Raw genomic sequence first — 17,871 nt, 5'->3', positions numbered from 1 at the left:
AAATATATCGAATATTGTCATATTAAATATTTACAAACGGTCAGTATGTTAATATTTTACAGTATGTAACTTTTGGAAAGTTCATTTGCATTTTAATTATGTTTTTTTTGCCCAAATCAATATTTCACACAAATATTAAAATCTAAAAATATATTTTTTTATTTAAATAATTTAAAGTTTAATTTAATATATTTTAAATACATATTTTTTGTATTTTTTAATGAACTACATTTTATTAATGTACAAATCTTAAAAGAATAAATTTTTGAATATTATTATGAAGGATATTAAGATTATAAATTTATTATTAAATATATTATGTAGAAAACAATTTTAGATAAATTTAGATAAGATATAATTTCATAAAATAAAAATAATCAGTAGTAGGTAATAATACAATCACAGACCACGTAATAGTATAATATATTTTTTAAAAAATGTTATATAGGTGGTAATTTAGCGTAAGGTTGGGGTGCGAGATCTGGAATGGGCGCGGTGAAGGCAGGCTGAGATCGTGCATACCGCTGCGCCGGCAGCTCCGGCAACGCGCCGCGCGCCAGGCGTCGGAGCGCGGCGTTACGTTGCCGCAAATGTAATACGTCTTCATGGATGCGCTCGCGTTCTGTGTACGTAGACAAAACCGTAGAGATCATTATAATAACTGCAAAAAGTCGTAGCGCAGTGGGAATAACCGGGACAGGTTGTGGGTTCAATTCCCATTGGGGAAAATGGAATATTTTACATTTTAATTTCCTCGTTCTGATAACGAGATACAGTGCGCCATAAAGTTCCGCCTCACACGCAATGCCTTCATAATTCAGCAAACGATGAGGAACGCAGTTTCTTCCTTTCCTATCCTGATCTTTGCGGGACATAGCGTTTGGATTATACAAAAAATAATTATTACATTAAATATCAAAATATTTTATACGAAATATATTTTTTCACTTAACATACCCTGTAAAATATGCAAATAATTATTTAAACCGGTGAGCAATCCATCCCAAAATCGATCTTTTTCAGATGAGAACAAGTGTTTCCATTGTGACCAGTATTGCTCTATTTCTTGAGTTGTCAGTTGACGGGAAGGCGTTGTAAAATCTGGTGCTTTTACACTATCTCTATAAAATAATAATCATGATATTAATATTATAAAAAAATATATATATATTATTATATTATTAATTGGACCGTTTATTTTGAAAGTGGTGTAAGGCCATTTTTTCCAAAAATGAGCTATCACGTAATTCATGCTTAATTTAATGTAATTTTTTTATATATAACTAGTCCGTGTTTAATTTCTCAAAAAAAACCCATGTTTTGAATAACTGAAAATCAGTCGATAAATGAAATTGCATAATCATCGACATACTAACCTTTAATTTTCTCGAAACAAAAGAAAATGGACTTACACCCCTCTCAAAATAAACGGTCCAATTATACTTAAAAATTGGTATAAACTTACAAAATGTCATATAGCTTCCTCTTTTCAGGTGGAACAAACACGGCCATAAATTCATTAAGTGCTGTCAATACTTGCATAGGCTCTATTTCTAAATGATGTCCAACTGAAATATAAACCAATAATTTTATTTATAGGTCAATATAATTATTTCAAATTTGAGAAATTAAGACAGCTGTAATTTAGTAAGCGATGATCGATACCGACTTTAGATATTAGGTACATTTTTTTTTCTACCAACATTAAGTTAGATACATATAATAAAAAAATATGTGAGGAAAAGTCAAAGGTCAGAAAATGATTTTGAAAGAATTATTTATTTACATAAATACAAATTAAAGTACGTATATATATTTAAATTTGTATTTACATTTCTTCGCTCTGGTGTCGAGGCAAAGCGCGACATTAAGTTTCGCCACTCAATACGCAATCCCGTCAGAAGACGGCGAAAAGTGGGGAACGGAGTGTCTTAACACTGGGTTCCCTCTGCCTACCCTGCTGTGTGCGGGATACAGCGTGAAGCAGATTAAGTATATTTTAAAAAAAAGAATCACCATATCTAAAATACCTATAGCGATTCTAAAAGTGGAAGCAGTTAGGTATAGTTAGGGAGGCGAAGCAGCAAACTGTGGAGTCACTCGAGCGTCATGGAGACCTATTGGGTTGCGAAGCTTAGATGATAACAAGAAAAAAATGTCATATAAAAAATTTCGCTTCACCGGTGGGTTGAGGGGTTATAGATTTTCAAAAATGTAAAAAAAAACTGTTCCATGGACATACTCGAGCGCGTCAGATATTGATATCATCAATTGCCTACGTCTTCTTAAGCATGAAAATATGTTAATCTGACAGTTTCCGTGGTGGAGGTGGTCGTACGTAAGAGTTAAAAATGGCAAAAAAAAAAATACTATCGAGCGCGTCAGATTTTCTAAGGGGGTGTTAAGTGAACCTAAAAAAAAGCTCTTATGTAATAATCTGACGATTTGGATGTGACGCAAGCTCGTAATCGTTGTTTGAAAATGCAAAAAAAAATCGTCATCTTGAAATACTCGAACGCGTCAGATTAAGATATATATGGTTCATCTTCATGCCCTAGACGTGATATCTCAAAATCAGACGATTATCTCAAGGGACTTGCTTAATCTGACAATTATTAATATTTTTTTAAACCAATACAAGAAACAAGTCAGCTTTACGTTGTATCCCGCACACAGCAGGGTAGGCAGAGGGAACCTAAGGTTAAGACACTCTGTTCCCCACTTTCTGCCAAATTTTGAAGGCATTGAGTGTTGAGTAGCAGCACTTAACGTCACTGATTTGCCTCGACACCAGAGCGAAGAAATGGAAATATAAATTTCAATAAATATTTCATCTCCTGGAATGGAGATTGAACCCACAACCAGTCTGTTTTACTGTCACACTTTGTGCCACTGCGCCACGACTGGCCTCAATTTTTTTATTCATTGAACGCAATCAATAGAAAAGCTCAAGAAATAGAATGTAACTAAAAGAATGTATGTTTGAAATAGAATACTTGTATTTATAAAAAAAAAGTACAAAAAAATTTTTTTTTTCAAGTATTTTTTTTAATTTATCATCTTCATTGATGAGTTAGGGACCAATAAATAAAAAAAGAGTGCGATAGGAATAGAAATACGGTGAGAGGAATATATGCAATTCTTAGGTATATTAAACTTTATCAATCAATTTCTATTACTTCGGTTTGTGGAATTTGTCAGATTATATGTTTTTCATAATCCTTGAATGATTCCCTTCAAAATAAAAAAAAAATTAGCCGCGCTCGAGAATGTCCAGATAACGTTTTTTTTTTACAACTTTGGAGCCCTCTCCCTCCTTTGCGTCACTCTCAAATTGTCAGATTCGTGGAAATACACGATTTAGCATGTAACTAACTGAAAAAATACAAGATAGGGTATCTTAATCTGACGCGCTCGAGAATGTCCGATGATCAATTTTTTTTTACTAATCTGATCCTTTATCCTAGACGCGCGGCCATACATAGGAAGCTCATATTTGGTGGAAGTACGTAACCGAGTACAAGGAATCCCCAGTATCTTAATCTGATGCGCTCGAATGACTCCACAAAGTCCCCTCTTCACCGCCCCTACTAGTAGGTACATCTTATAGTGTAAGTAATATGCATGCATATACAACGCAAAAAAAAACTAACGGAGATGGTGGATTAAAAAACTTCTGAAAGCTTAAAAATATAAGCATATAGCACTAACCTGGACATAGAAACGGGTTAGCTTTCTTAGTTGTGACGAGAGTGGGCTGCGATGACACCGTGACGCCGCGCCCACGCCGCACCGACATCTCTGAGGCGCTCTCCACAATAGACGTTGTCACTTACACGTAAAAAATATTATAAATTATTATTTTACTAAAGAATTAAAATATTATGCATTGCGTATACTATATGTCGAAGCTTGACTGCATTGTGCATTTAATTTGATTGTTTTTTTACTTTTCTCAACCTGGTAATTGGTTAACCAGATACTCTTACATTTTCTGTTTACCATATAGATTCGTAGGATGAGAAAATATATATGTACTCTATAAATTGGTAGTTCTAGTTCATGCACTTTGTACCTTTAGGATCACCGCATTTTTGTAATATTTCATCAGCTTCCGCCACGAGAAGCTGATCAGCGGGTGACAAATCCTGAGATCTGCAAAATACTTGGTGATAAGGATGTACCTATATTCCATATAAATATATATTATACATTTTCAATAAAATCTTCGATAATAGTACCTCCGTCATTTCTAAAGACGAGCCACTTAAAAAGAGGAATAATGTTTTTTTATAAAAAAATATATTTTACAATTCTATTTAAAGCGTAATCTTTATAATGTAAACAGAAAAAACACAAGGCATTAATTAAACACATTACTTAAAGCCGACATGAATGGAACGCGATGTGCTCGCAGATATGCTTCTGGCCACGCTTGAGCGGATCCTTGTTGATGATCTTTCTCCTTAAAACATTTTACAAATAATAATATTAATAATTATTTGCTATATTAGTTCCTGGAGTGAGACCTCCCGGACACTCAAGGAAGCGTTGGTTGGATGTCGTGATGCAGGACATGAGAGTCAGTAGTCTAACCACCCAGGACGCAAAAGACCGTGCAAATTGGAGTAGGTGGAGTAGGAAGGCAGTCCCTGGCAAGAGCCGGGATTAATGCCAGGAAGAAGAAGAATATTAATAATAAAGTTTTAAAATTTACAAGGCTTTTTAATAAATTATATAAAGAAAAAAAAGGAATATTACAAAAAATACCTCTTATTGCTTTGGCGCTTATGCTGACGTGATGAGAATCTTCTAAAGATGCCATCTGGATAAAACATATAAATTTATTTTAGTTATATTTCTTATTTACTTATTATTACAGCGAAATATGGCGTGGTAACAACAGCATAAATAAGAAAATAAGAAATAGAGGTATTTAGTGGTACAAATACAAATATACATACCTATATAATTAAGTCCTTATAAGTATAAATATTAAATAAAAGTAGTTAAATACCGCCATAGCTGAAGGTTCCATAACATCAGATATCGCTTCTAATCCCACACATATTGGACAAAATGCATAATTTAAAAATATTTTGCACAACAAGTCTATATCGTCTTCCGATTGTATCTCCAAGGCCTGAAAAAAATATTTAAAATAATAAAATAATTTTAAAATATCTACAAACATATTATGTATACATTTCTTTTATGAATTTACCATAAAAATAGAATCCAAGGTACATAGCTTCCTGGAAGTCAATGGGTATTTGTCGATAAGTTTCAACAATCGATCTTCTATCAAAAACCCAGTGTTGTCTGCAACTAGTTGTAAAATGTGACGGATCTTAAATAAAAAATTAAGTGCGTTACAATTATTATAATCTTTCAATTAGGTTAGGCAAGTCGTGGCGCAGAAGCGCAAGTCTGTGACTGTCAACGCGACTGGTTGTGGGTTCGATCCACACTCGAGGAAATGAAATATTTATTTAAATTTATATTTTCATTTCTTCGTTCTGGTGTCGAGGCAAAGCGCGGCGTTGAGTTCCGCCACTCAACACGCAATGCCTTCACAATTCGGCGGAAAATGAGGAACGAAGTATCTTAACACTAGGTTTCCTCGCTTATTCTTCAGTGTGTAGGATACAAAGTTAAGCTATTTATTTTTTTAATTAGGTAAAAGGAAATAAGAAAATTCACCAATTTATCTTTAGCTTCATTTGCGGCTGCATTTTTTGGATCAACCAAATCTGTCCCATCCAAGCCATTATTTTTAGCCGAATCCTTTGTCTCTGTATGATTTTGTTAATTTTTCAATTAATATAATGCGATTAAACAACTAGCAAAGCAAAAGTAAAAATTAAATAAATATTTACAGAATATCTATTTCATTTAATATTTAATGCAGGGCGTCTCTGGTGAAATCCATTAAAGAATTAAAACGGAATACTGCAAACATCAAGTGCTCAAAATATATGATTTCCAAAAAATATACCTAATTACTCTATGTGATTTATCCAGAAACAAGTTTGGTTTAAAATATGTAAAACTCGTGAAAATCAAAGATTTTTCTAAATAAATAGAGGATTTACATTTCCGTGCATATACTTAAATGATTTTAGAATTTTCCTAGTGTTTTGTATTGTTATGTATTCGATACTTATACTATGAAATATTTTCTACAGTTATGGGCAGCAAGAGCTATAAGATTTACTAATACTAATATGACGGTATCGTGGCGCAGTAGAACAGCGTCTGAAACACGATGATTGTGGAATCTTTTTCTCCTGTGAGAAATTTCCTCGCTCTGGTATAAAAAAAAATCTTGTAGATTAATAAACTTAATACCATATTTAGATATAGGATTCTTGGGTGGCGCTGGTGGAGGCGGCGGTGGTGGCTCAGCGAGGATATGAGCGTGAAGCGCTACCTCCGCTTGTCTCACACTTTGCGCTAATTCACTACAACGCGCTGCCGACATTCGCCACACCTGCAAAAGCGAGAAGTAACTGAAATAAATAAATAATTTAATCAGCTTCAGCTATACAGCTTGAAGCTGATTAAATTATTTTATAATGCCCCGCAGACAGCAGGGTAGACAACATTTTAAGGCAATGCGTGTTTGCGAGTTGAGTGGCTGAATTCAACGCCAATCTTTTGCTTTGGTGCCAGAGCGAAAAAAATTTAAAAATTAGTTGGTCACTATGGCAAATTAAAATATTTCGAAACTGTATATATGTAGATATTTGTTACTAACCTGGCTGAACTTGTAATTATTGACATGTGAAAAATGTTTACATTTTTTTTCTAAATCATCCATCGCCTGCATAAGTTTAACAATTTCCGCGTCCGCCTTAATCTCTTCAATGGCGCCATCCTCTGCTGCTTTTCGAATTTTCGCCCGCAATGTATTCGCCAAATCTGACATTTTGTTAAGTTTTCGCTTCTGCTGAGATCGGACAAAGACATTTTCCTCCTCCCTCTTCTTTAAAACCTGTTATATCGAAAATGAAAAAAAAAGATTATTATTATTATAAGTAAATTCAGAATTGTTTGGGACAGATAGTACGTTAGGTAGTAAAAGAAAATTAAGAATAATAAATAATTTGATCTAACTTGGTAATTATATCCGATCTTTTCGGTATTTATGATGCAAGTAGCTTTTAATTTTTCCAATTCTTTTTGTAGTTCCTGAATTAACGTTTCAAGTTCTATTTTGGCTTCGCGATATTTTGCGTGATGGTCCCACATTATAGATTCCATTTCCTCTTTATGTTCATCGAGCTGTTAATTAACAATAGTAAATTGTACTGTAAGGTAGATATCCACTACTGAATAAGTAAACATATTATAATCATACTAATAATATAAATTCTTAAAACTGAAATATATAGTTAACATCTTTCGAATTCACAAACTTGTTTTATTTCAAATTGAAAATACCGAAAATAGCACGTCTTAATAGCTTTAATAACTACAATATATTTGGCTTACAGGTGCAAGTTCAAACACAAGGAAATACTGATAACCGTCACTTACTAAGGTATTTACTGTGAACTCTTACATTTACATTAGTTTTGTATTTTAATTCAATAATTTTCTTTTATAATCATAAATTTCATTGTGTCGCTCTTATGATGATTTAGGTTGCATAGAACCTTCTTGTTGCAATCCAAATAAATTACTTCTAAACATAAAAAAAAAACCTCAAATAAAAAAAAAAATCAATCACCTGTTGGGACTTATATTCCATATGGGCTATTTCTTCCTTGTCTCGCTGTTTGTAAAGCGCTTCCCATCGCTTGTTGTTGTGGTCCACCATGGCCTCACGTTCAATGTTAATTGCTTGTTCTATTAGAAATAACTGCTTCTCATAAGCTCTTTGCATTATTGTTATTTGTTTCTCGACTCTTTCTGAGAGTTCCTTGATATCTTTGTCCTAAATACCAGAAAAAAGTTAAAATGTAAACACACGATTCTTTACTATATTTTTTTTTAAATAGAGGCCGTCGTGGCGCAGCGGAGCAAGCGTGTGATTGTAAGCGCGACGATAGTGGGTGCGATTCCCGCTCGGGGAACAAAGTCTATATCTATGAGGGGCATTCAAAAAGTAAGTTTCCCTAGTTTTAAAATGATGTAAAAAACAATTAGTAGGTTAAAAAACGCATATTTATTTATTATTTGAAACATAAACTATTTTTCTACATAGTCGCCTTCGACTTGGATACATTTTTTTATATCTGTGTTAAACTTTAAGCAAACCTTCCTTAAAAAAAGACGTGTCCTGTTTGCGGTAACCTAGTTTATCTTTCAAGATTGTAAAGATTCAAGGAGGAACGAAGTTCGGCTAATCACAATATCAGAAGAAATCAATTCAAGAATATCGTCAATAGTCAGTCGTCTGTCATCTTGAATGATTTTTTCAACAGCTTCGATAGCTTCGTCCGTAGTGGCTGTTTTTGGCCGTCTTGCACGCTGATCATCGTACGCCATCGTCACACCATTCAAATTCAAAATTCAAATTTCACTTTTTTACATTCATTGTGAATATCGTTTCCATTTAGTCCTTTAGCGGTAAAAAATCACTGCACGCAATTCAAAATTGGACACGTTTTCCAATGATACCTCCATTGTTGTCAAACTTAGACTGCTAACAAAATTATTTTCTGTCATCAATATCGGTGCCGCTCTTACCAGCAGACCCAAAACTAAAACTATGTTCAGTGTGAGCCCGCTGGATGGTGCTCATTAAAAATACCAGACCAGCGAAACTTACTTTTTGAATGCCCCTCGTATATTTTATTTTGCTCTAATAACAAAGCAAAACGAGACGTTGAGTTTCGCCAACATGTTGCTTTGAAAATTCGGCGGAAAGTGGCGAATGTAGTGTCCTAGCACTAGATTCCCTCTGCCTTGCTGGGTACAGCGTGAAGATGAAAAAGAAAAACATATGAGTAATAGTACATTACTCATAACTTTATTATTAAACTTAAATTTTTAATGTTGATATTATTGACAAATATTAGGGGAATTGTGCTCAAGATGGCATACTATGATAAGATGACACACTACCAATATTGATGAAACTATTAGCGCTAAGTGCGATCTTGTGACGTTTTAGAGAGTGTCTGTAGATGCAGCTAGGGCTTAAATTGAGTATGACTGAAAGTGAATGCAGATTTGCAAGTAATTCATGTTTTCCTTATTTTCAATTGCAACAAATTATTCTTTCGCTTTTGCTTTATGGTGAAAAGACATGTAAGATAAAGATTTTCTATTTGAACTAATTATAAATATAAAATAGGATTATTATATGACACAATTAACGCTAAAAGCGCATCCTAACCTATAACCTTTTGTCACAACAGTTAAAGTTAAATTAATATATCTATTAGGTAAGATGACATACAAAACGTGAGTATAAGATGGCATACTATCTTACCCTTATAAATAGAATCGATGTATTTTTTTTGCTTTACCTACAAAATGCCTGGCAATTACAAACGAATAAATATTGGTCACAAGAAGACATGGATAAGGCTGCTAGAGCAAAGGCATTCAATAGCCGCAAGTGACGAAGCTTATTTCCCTTTTGGAAAAGGAAGTGACTGATAACGGAATCCAACCTCATAAAATTTGCAAGATGTATGAATCTGGCTTTAATACTGTTTAAAAGCCCCCCAGCAAAGAATTTATTTGTGAACTATGCTCGACAAATAATGATGGCGTTTTTATGCCACATACTAAGTATGTCATTTTACCCTGTAGATATGTCGTCTTACACTGGTCGACCTAAGTGCGATTTTTGTTTGTTTTTATGACGTTTGAAAGATGATTGTTCTGAAACTAAAATAATTTCGTTGATTATGAAATATATAATACTATACGCAATATGCTGTTCTCAGATCACTTTATTTATTTGAAATATTTGTCTTGAAACAAATAGTATGTCATCTTAAGCACAATTCCCCTACAACATAAATTGGACCTGTTTATCCAAATCTTCATAATAAGCAATATCCATTCTACACAAATCCTGCTTTAATTCGTTAATCAAATTATCTTTTTGCTGTAGCAAATTTTGACATTTAATATTTTGCTCTTTGATAGATGCATCTATGTCGAGAGGATCCTTAATTAACAGCATCGCGTCCCAGTTGGAAGTGATTGCGTCGTACTGCAACTGAACCTCTGCTGCTTCCGATTCTATTTTGAACATGGAATCTAAACAAAAACATACCTAACTGAATCATTTCATAACAACACAAATAAAACAATCGCAGTGGCGTAGCAAGGGGGGTGCGGTGCGGTCGCACCGGGCATCAAAAGGAAAGGGGCATCAAAGTCGTCAATTATTTTTTTTAAAGGTAGCCAATGTCACATTTTAGTGTCTGACACTTGATCTACGTGAGAATAGAAGACACTTTGGTTTTTTTTTTAGACCTTAGACCATTTTAAAGGGCATCAAATCCCCTAAGCCGCACCGGGCAGCAAATACCCTAGCTACGCCACTGAACAATTGTCATCTAATAAAAAAAAACCAGACAAGCTCGGGCTCGCCCACCCAATGTTCCGTACAAAAATTGAAGGTCTCTAACTCCCCACACCTACACCCGACAAATAAATTAAAAACAATGATGTTTATAATTAATTGAATCATAAATGAGAACTTGCTATTTACCTTTCATTTTATCTGAAAACAACGATCGTCGTATAACTTCCCTTTCATCGGTAGTAACTTTAACATTCGTAACTTTAGCGGCTCCATCTAATGATAAACGTTGTAATTCCTCAGCAGCAGCAGCCGTCGCCTGCTCTATAGGTCCAGGTTCTTCTTCTTTAAATATATCTTCTGAAGGTTGATCAGCTCTAAATATATATTAATAAATATTTTTAATAAGTGATTAATTTTAAACTTAGAGAATCGTTATTTTTTGTAGTATTAAAAACTATAAAAATAAGGCTTTTGTAGCATGTAAGGATTGATTTTATTGCAGATCGATCTACAGTATATGTAGCAGGAAAAATAAATAATGAACACCTTGAGAAAATTGATAACAAAATAATAATAAACGTTTGACCGCGTTCGAAGCGTAGTTAGGAAGCACTTAAAAACAACACTTGCGAATACGATTCCCATTTGGGGGATTGACTATAAATTTAATACATATCAATAAAAATTGACAGTAAGATAAGAAATCTTTAGTTTCAATAGTGCAACTAACTGATAAAATACTGAAATGAGAAATTTCAGTCACTCAATCGATTTTTCATTACGATATTGTCGCTTAGTAAGCTCCACAGCGCTAAGCTAAGATGTAATGAGAATGACATTGCTATACCTATTAACAAAACATTAAACAATAATAATAATGTAATATTTTTTATTTTAGTTTCACACTGTATCCCACTTGTAGCAGGGTAGGCAGAGGGAACCTAGTGCCAAGATACTCCGTTCCCTACTTTACGCAGAATTTTTTGGGGCATTAAGTACGTGTTGGTGGCGGAACCTAACGCCGCGGTCTTGGCTTAAAACGTTATTAAATAAATAAATATATGGACCGTTTATTTTGAAAGTGGTGTAAGTCCATTTTTTGAGAAAAATGAGCTATTACGTAATTCATGCTTAATTTAATGTAATTTTTTTATATATAACTAGTCCGTGTTTAATTTCTCAAAAAAACCCATGTTTTGAACAACTTAAAATCGGTCGGTAAATGAAATTGCATAATCATCGACATACTAACCTTTAATTTTCTCGAAACAAAAGAAAATGGACTTACATCACTCTCAAAATAAACGGTCCATATTATGTAAAAAAGGATGCTAGGTAATAAAATTGTATGTAAATATTATCATTTCTATCTATCGCACTTTATATATTTTTTCTGTAGGAGTATATTAAATATATTTATAGATACATCTTATCTTAACCTTTTGAGAGCTTCCTGACGACGTTTGATTCGTAAAGCCCTAGCTGCTTTCCTCTCATCAGGATCCTGTGATGAAACCTGTGGTTCTTTTGGAGCAAGGACATCTTCCTCTTCATTTCCAAACATATCACCTATTGTATATTTTGTACTATAATTCAAATAAAATAATAAGCAACAAATTGAACTTCTTTCGAATAAACAAAAAATTGATCAAACATTAAAGCAATAACACATTGACAACAGCAAAGTTGTCATGACGATTAAAATTTGAAGTTATTATATCGTTTTATTCTTATTTTTATTTTCAAGGTACCATCCATAAGTAAAATCAATGCTTAAAGATTCTTAATTAAAATGTATTTTTAATAAGTTATAAATGACTCCAGTTTTAAAGTATTTATTACAAAAATATATGTATAATTGCTAGTACTATTTCTGAATAGTACAATATAATTGTTTATTCTTACATGTACATGTTTATTCTTAAAGAATGAAGGATAAATAAGATAGATTAGATATAGAAATAAAAGATGTAGTATTTTATTAACTTTTTATTACTTAATTTACTTTTTGCTGTTAAGGATGATACCATCGTATTTCTGTTGGAACCACTTCATGGCGTCTTCCTTCGTCAAACGATGTTGAAAGCCAACCTTGCCAGTCTTGCGTCGTCTGTGTGCTACATTGAATCCTAAAAACAAAAATATATTTTAGCTACTTAGTATTAAAATAATTGTTAATCCAAATAATACGACAGGATATAAAAAAATATGGAAACAAACACTGACTTATTATACTTGACAATCAATAATTCTATTTAATTATATACCAATACAGTATTTAAGAAATATATAATTATAATGTTAAAGTATTCACTCAACACGCAATGCCTCCAGAATTCGGCAGAAAGTGGGGAACAGAGTGTCTTAACACAAGGTTCCCTCTGCCTACCCTGCTGTGTGCGGGATACAGCATGAAGCTGATTTGATTTTATTAAAGTATTGCAGAGTTAAATAGATATTTTAGGTATAAAAACTTAATTTTAACACAATTTTAAATAAACCTGATATTTTACATAAAATACCTTAAAACATATGTTCCTTAAACTTTATAGAAAATAATTATATAATTATTCTCTTGTTGAGCCAAGTTTATTTTTGCACACAATTTACAGAGTGAAAATTCTATATTTTCGCTCTTGAACAAATGTGCTATACTAAATTTATTTATTATAAGAATATATAATTAATGATGTGTAATGTTAATCACCAATACAAATTTATTGTACTATTTTAAAATAAATAAATAAAGTGTCTGTTTACAGAATAGTCGTGACTATGCTTGTAAGTTTGTTAATTTCCACAAATTATATCTTACCTGGCCTTCCAAGTACGACGTAGAAGTCAAGACCATAGATACCGATGGAAGGATCATACTTGATACCCAAATCAATGTGTTCCTGGATACCAAAACCAAAGTTTCCAGTTGCAGAGAAGTTGTCACGTCTCAATTCATATTCCCTTACCTAAAATAGGAAGCAAAGATGAGATTATTTACCATTCCAAGGAATCACCAAGCAGGTGCGTTTAGAAAGACAATGCCTTACAACTAAAGTTACAGTAAAAGGCACATTAACAACAGTGTGCCACAATGACCTCATTCATTTAAATTAAAAATTATTAATTAAATTGGATTTAAGATTTAAAATGTAATTTCACTGAGTATTCTGAGCAGTAAAATAAAAGTGCCCAGAAGTTGCAATTGGAAATGTTATTTTAGCACAGAATTACAAAGAAAAAACTATGAGCAGTTGTCTCTTGAACAATTTGTGCAAGTATAAAAAATATAATGCTTTATCACTAACATCAATGTAAACAAATATATAAATAAAAAATCTTTACGAGAATGTTTATATGAAGCAAATATTTTTTATTGGTGTATAATATCAAATATTTTTATTATCATTATAGTAATTATTTTCAGATCTAATTATTTAAATTCACATTGATAGTAGCTTCAATCTTCACTCAGGAATGATTGTATTTAAATTATTTAAATTTCCACTTTGGTAACCAACATGTGGCATTGATTTCTGCTGTTAAAAACATAATGATAATTGGGTAAAAGTGAAGATGGGAGTGTCTTAATATTGGATTATTTTGCCTAATCTGGACTCCGTTTTAAATCTAATAGTACTATTTAAATTAACAAAACAAATAACTTAAATACCCACTTTTAATCCCCTCTCTAGAATTTCCTCAGCTTTAGCTCCACGAACAGTGCAGTGGACAGCAATTTTTTCATTACGACGGATACCAAAGGATCTGACAGTGTAACGAGCCTTGGAGAACACGGGCTGTTGACCAGTAAGTTGTTCCAACACCTAAAAATTTAATTATTTAATTATCAAAAGTACTTGTATAGTTATCATTGTTTTCAACACATATTTTAATGTTAAATGTATTTTTTCTGAGTATTCTAAGCAGTAAGAGTAAAGTACCTAGAAGTTGCAATTCAAAATAATACTTTTGCATGATTTTATACAAAAAACACAATATTGTTGTGGTTCATTAAACAAATTCATGCTGAATAATAGTCATAATACTAGTCGTATTATATATATACATAACACAAATTTATAAAAAATAACTATTTCATTCAAAGAAATAGAACTTGTTGATTTTTAGTCGATCTGTAATTTGACATCACATTAAACAAATAACCTAAAAAAGTTATGTTCTTCGAAGTCTAATATTATGAACAATGCAAGTGCGAGTCCAGCAATGTATGAAATATTGTTTCTTACCTTAGCAGCACGTGTCAATCTGTCACCAGATTCACCGACACAGATGTTCAGGCACAATTTCCTGATGTGCAGATTCCGCATAACATTTTTGGAATGGTCTTTGGGAACCTTCTTCTCCTTCTTATCCTTTTTAAGGGCAGGATTTGCAGGCGGTGGTACACGCTGAAAATCATCATAACAGTAATCATAGGCACGTATCAAATAAAATAACACAAAGTGCGGGTACACTTGGGCGAAAAGAACACTGTTAAATGAAAACTATACGCGAGTAGTATAAAATAAGCACGAGTTATTGACAATAATGACACGGTTATGTTATATTTTACTTAAAAAATATTAATGATGCATATTTTTCACTGATTATAATCGATAGTATTTGCGGACAAATATAAAACACCTACCGCCATGATTAAGAAATATTAAAAGAAACTAAATGTCAATAATTTTTACCACAGACTATGTAAGAACCATAGACATTTAATATTTTTATATGCAACAACTACTACAAAATAGTAGTTTCTGAAAAAATACTTTTGTTAATTATATTGATTGTTAATACATGCATTACATTTTTAACTAAGTAAATTTTTCAAAAATTTTGGTAAACATTTTATACCTCCAGAATTCGGCGGAAAGTGAGTGTCTTAATGCAAGTTCCCTCTGCTTACCCTGCTGTGGGCGGGATACAGCGTAAAGCTTATTTTTTATGACCAGCAATAATTTAATAATTTGCAACTTTTTAAAACACATTTTAATTTGGATTGATCAGCATACACCTCAGACTTACGGAAAAATGTAAGATGGTATTTTAACGTGATTTAAGCCTAGTTCTTAATCAATTTCATTTTTAATAAGAAAATGTTAATTGAAACTTCGAATTCTATAAATATTGCATTTACAATATTAGTGAGCTTCATAATATTGTAAATAATATTAATTTGAACGTAACTTTTTATATTTTTTTAATACAACACAGATTTAGATATAACGAGAGATTGTTTACCATTATACATTTTGATTTTAAAAATGCTTATATTATGTTTAATTTTTTTAATATTATATTTGTAATGAAAATACTTTTTATGACTTTTTTAAAATTATTCGTAATAAATACGTGATATTAATCCTGCATTAAATTCTATAATTGTATATTACACAGCAGGGTAGGCAGAAGGAACCTAATGTTAAGACAGCTTAGTGGCAGAACTCAACGCCGCGCTTTGCCTCGATACCACAGCGAAGAAAGGAAATATAAACGTAAATAAATATTTCACTTCCTCGAGTGGGGATCGAAACCCACAACCGTCACGTTACAGTCGCACCCTTGTGCCGCGGCGCCACGACGGCCTCAACAATTGTTTATTAAATTAGTACATATACATATGTAACGTAATCACTTAACACATTGCGGGGCAGTGGAACTACAGCAGCGTCTACTTATGCCAGAAAAAACCTGAATTGACACATGATCGGGATATTTTGTTACGTTTAGCTATAGTTTTATAGGCATAATTCTAATATATTGCCACAAAAAAAGTAAAAATAATACAGGTTCTGGTTAATACAGGTGCAGTCTAGACGGCATTCAAAACTAGCCTAGACTAGTAGAATATATTTGAAGTATGTTTTTATTTACTTCTTTTTAATCAGCTTCACGCTGTCTCTTGCACATAGCAATTAGCGAGGCAAAACTACTACTAACACTCCGTTGCCAATAAAGAGACAAAAAAAAGTGGGAAACGGAAGTGTAGTTCTCTCCACCTTCCGCCGAATTCTCAAGGCATTGCCTATTACGGGCGGAACTGAACGCCATGCTTTGCCTCGTTACCGCACTGAGGAAAATTAAAGTTTTATTTAATTTCCTCTAGTGGGAATCGAACCCTCAACCTGTCGAGTTTAAAGTCGCACGCTTGTATCGCACTACGACTGGCCTCATTCTCTGTTATCTAACAATCTCCATTACATATTTTTGTATTAATTACATTATTATATTATATACATTGTCTTTATTACATGTACTCATTAACCTTGTTTACGATGAGTTTTGAGAAAAAAACCGATTAAAGAATACTAACACTTTTTATATTTGGTCACTGCAGTACATAATAGTACAGAGGAAATGAGCCCTTCTGTGTACCTTTATTATAAAAGAATCTTCAATGTACTGCAAAATACTTTATCTGTAATACTTACTTAATAATACTTTACATTTATGAATTGAACGGAACCTACTATATAGAGAACATTAAAAAATACGTAACAAAAACTCCGCATAAGCTTTGTGATGGCCCCTAAATATATCCAGGATCAAATCTAATGTGCATACTATTATAAAGGGTTTCGTGTTTTTTGGATTATATTGTTATCCGCTGAGTGTCCAATAGACAAGACGAAGGCAAAAAGTGAACGACCATTACAAACTTATATTTGTAATTCGTTTCAAACGACAGTCGTGCATGCGCCCGCATACTTAAGCTGGTCAACTTTTATAAGTTTTACTTCCAGTTAACCTACAATCACAAAAACCGTCCCGTCGGTGTGCGAATCCAACTTGATCAGTTTTTTTTTATATTAATTGGAAAATATACAAAAATGAGAATTTTGTGTTAAATTATAAAAAATAGTTATCATATTCATAGATCTATTTATTTCTGATAGGTCGCAGTTGTACGCTGGTATAAATATTGTTATTTTAATGTGTATTATTATTCGTTGATGCATATTATTAGGTATATTTCCCATGGTGAAAAAAAAGTTGAAAACCCCATTTGCAACAAACGGGGTAAATAGTGTAGTAGGTAGGGTAATAAAATTACCGAGTTAATGTATTTTTTAGCTTCAGGTACTTACGCTGTATCCCGAATATAAATAAAACGAGAAAATAAAAATAATAAATAAGTATTTAACTTTTTTGAACTCACAACCTGTCAATTTTATAGTGGTCTATTTTTTTATTTAATTTCAATTTACCGTGTTAAATAAATAGATGTGCCGTGTGACCGTGCTAAATATAGTTGATGATGTTTTTCATCAATACAAATTAGAATAAAAAAGGGTTGACGTCGAAGTTTTAATATTTTAATTACTATTAAACGAGCCACAGATTTGAAGAATAGGTAAATTTTTACT

The 17,871-nt window shown here is 32.5% G+C and overlaps 2 protein-coding genes across 2 annotated transcripts; both read right to left on the bottom strand.

The window, feature by feature from the left end:
* Positions 1-438: 438 nt before the first annotated feature.
* On the bottom strand, positions 439-12,183 carry LOC146539034 (dynein regulatory complex protein 1). The gene is made up of 17 exons (XM_085185942.1): positions 11,938-12,183; positions 10,685-10,872; positions 9,992-10,227; positions 7,736-7,942; positions 7,120-7,287; positions 6,761-6,997; positions 6,352-6,493; positions 5,704-5,795; positions 5,225-5,350; positions 5,018-5,143; positions 4,771-4,825; positions 4,381-4,465; positions 4,076-4,155; positions 3,712-3,831; positions 1,466-1,568; positions 958-1,121; positions 439-622 (listed from the first exon to the last, which is right to left on the bottom strand). The coding sequence occupies exons 1-17, from the start codon at positions 12,060-12,062 to the stop codon at positions 441-443; spliced, it is 2,436 nt and encodes an 811-aa protein (XP_085042068.1). The 5' UTR covers positions 12,063-12,183; the 3' UTR covers positions 439-440.
* Positions 12,184-12,472: 289 nt separating this feature from the next.
* On the bottom strand, positions 12,473-15,245 carry RpL11 (ribosomal protein L11). The gene is made up of 5 exons (XM_085185870.1): positions 15,144-15,245; positions 14,743-14,904; positions 14,170-14,319; positions 13,314-13,461; positions 12,473-12,627 (listed from the first exon to the last, which is right to left on the bottom strand). The coding sequence occupies exons 1-5, from the start codon at positions 15,147-15,149 to the stop codon at positions 12,500-12,502; spliced, it is 594 nt and encodes a 197-aa protein (XP_085041996.1). The 5' UTR covers positions 15,150-15,245; the 3' UTR covers positions 12,473-12,499.
* Between the last annotated feature and the right edge of the window lie 2,626 nt (positions 15,246-17,871).

This window comes from Heliconius melpomene, chromosome 5 (genome assembly GCF_056956725.1).
Source record: "Heliconius melpomene rosina isolate 202511_hmr_F chromosome 5, ASM5695672v1, whole genome shotgun sequence".
Classification (NCBI taxonomy): domain Eukaryota; kingdom Metazoa; phylum Arthropoda; class Insecta; order Lepidoptera; family Nymphalidae; genus Heliconius; species Heliconius melpomene.
Note: the sequence above shows the minus strand (reverse complement) of the source record. Positions and strands in the feature narration are given on the sequence as shown.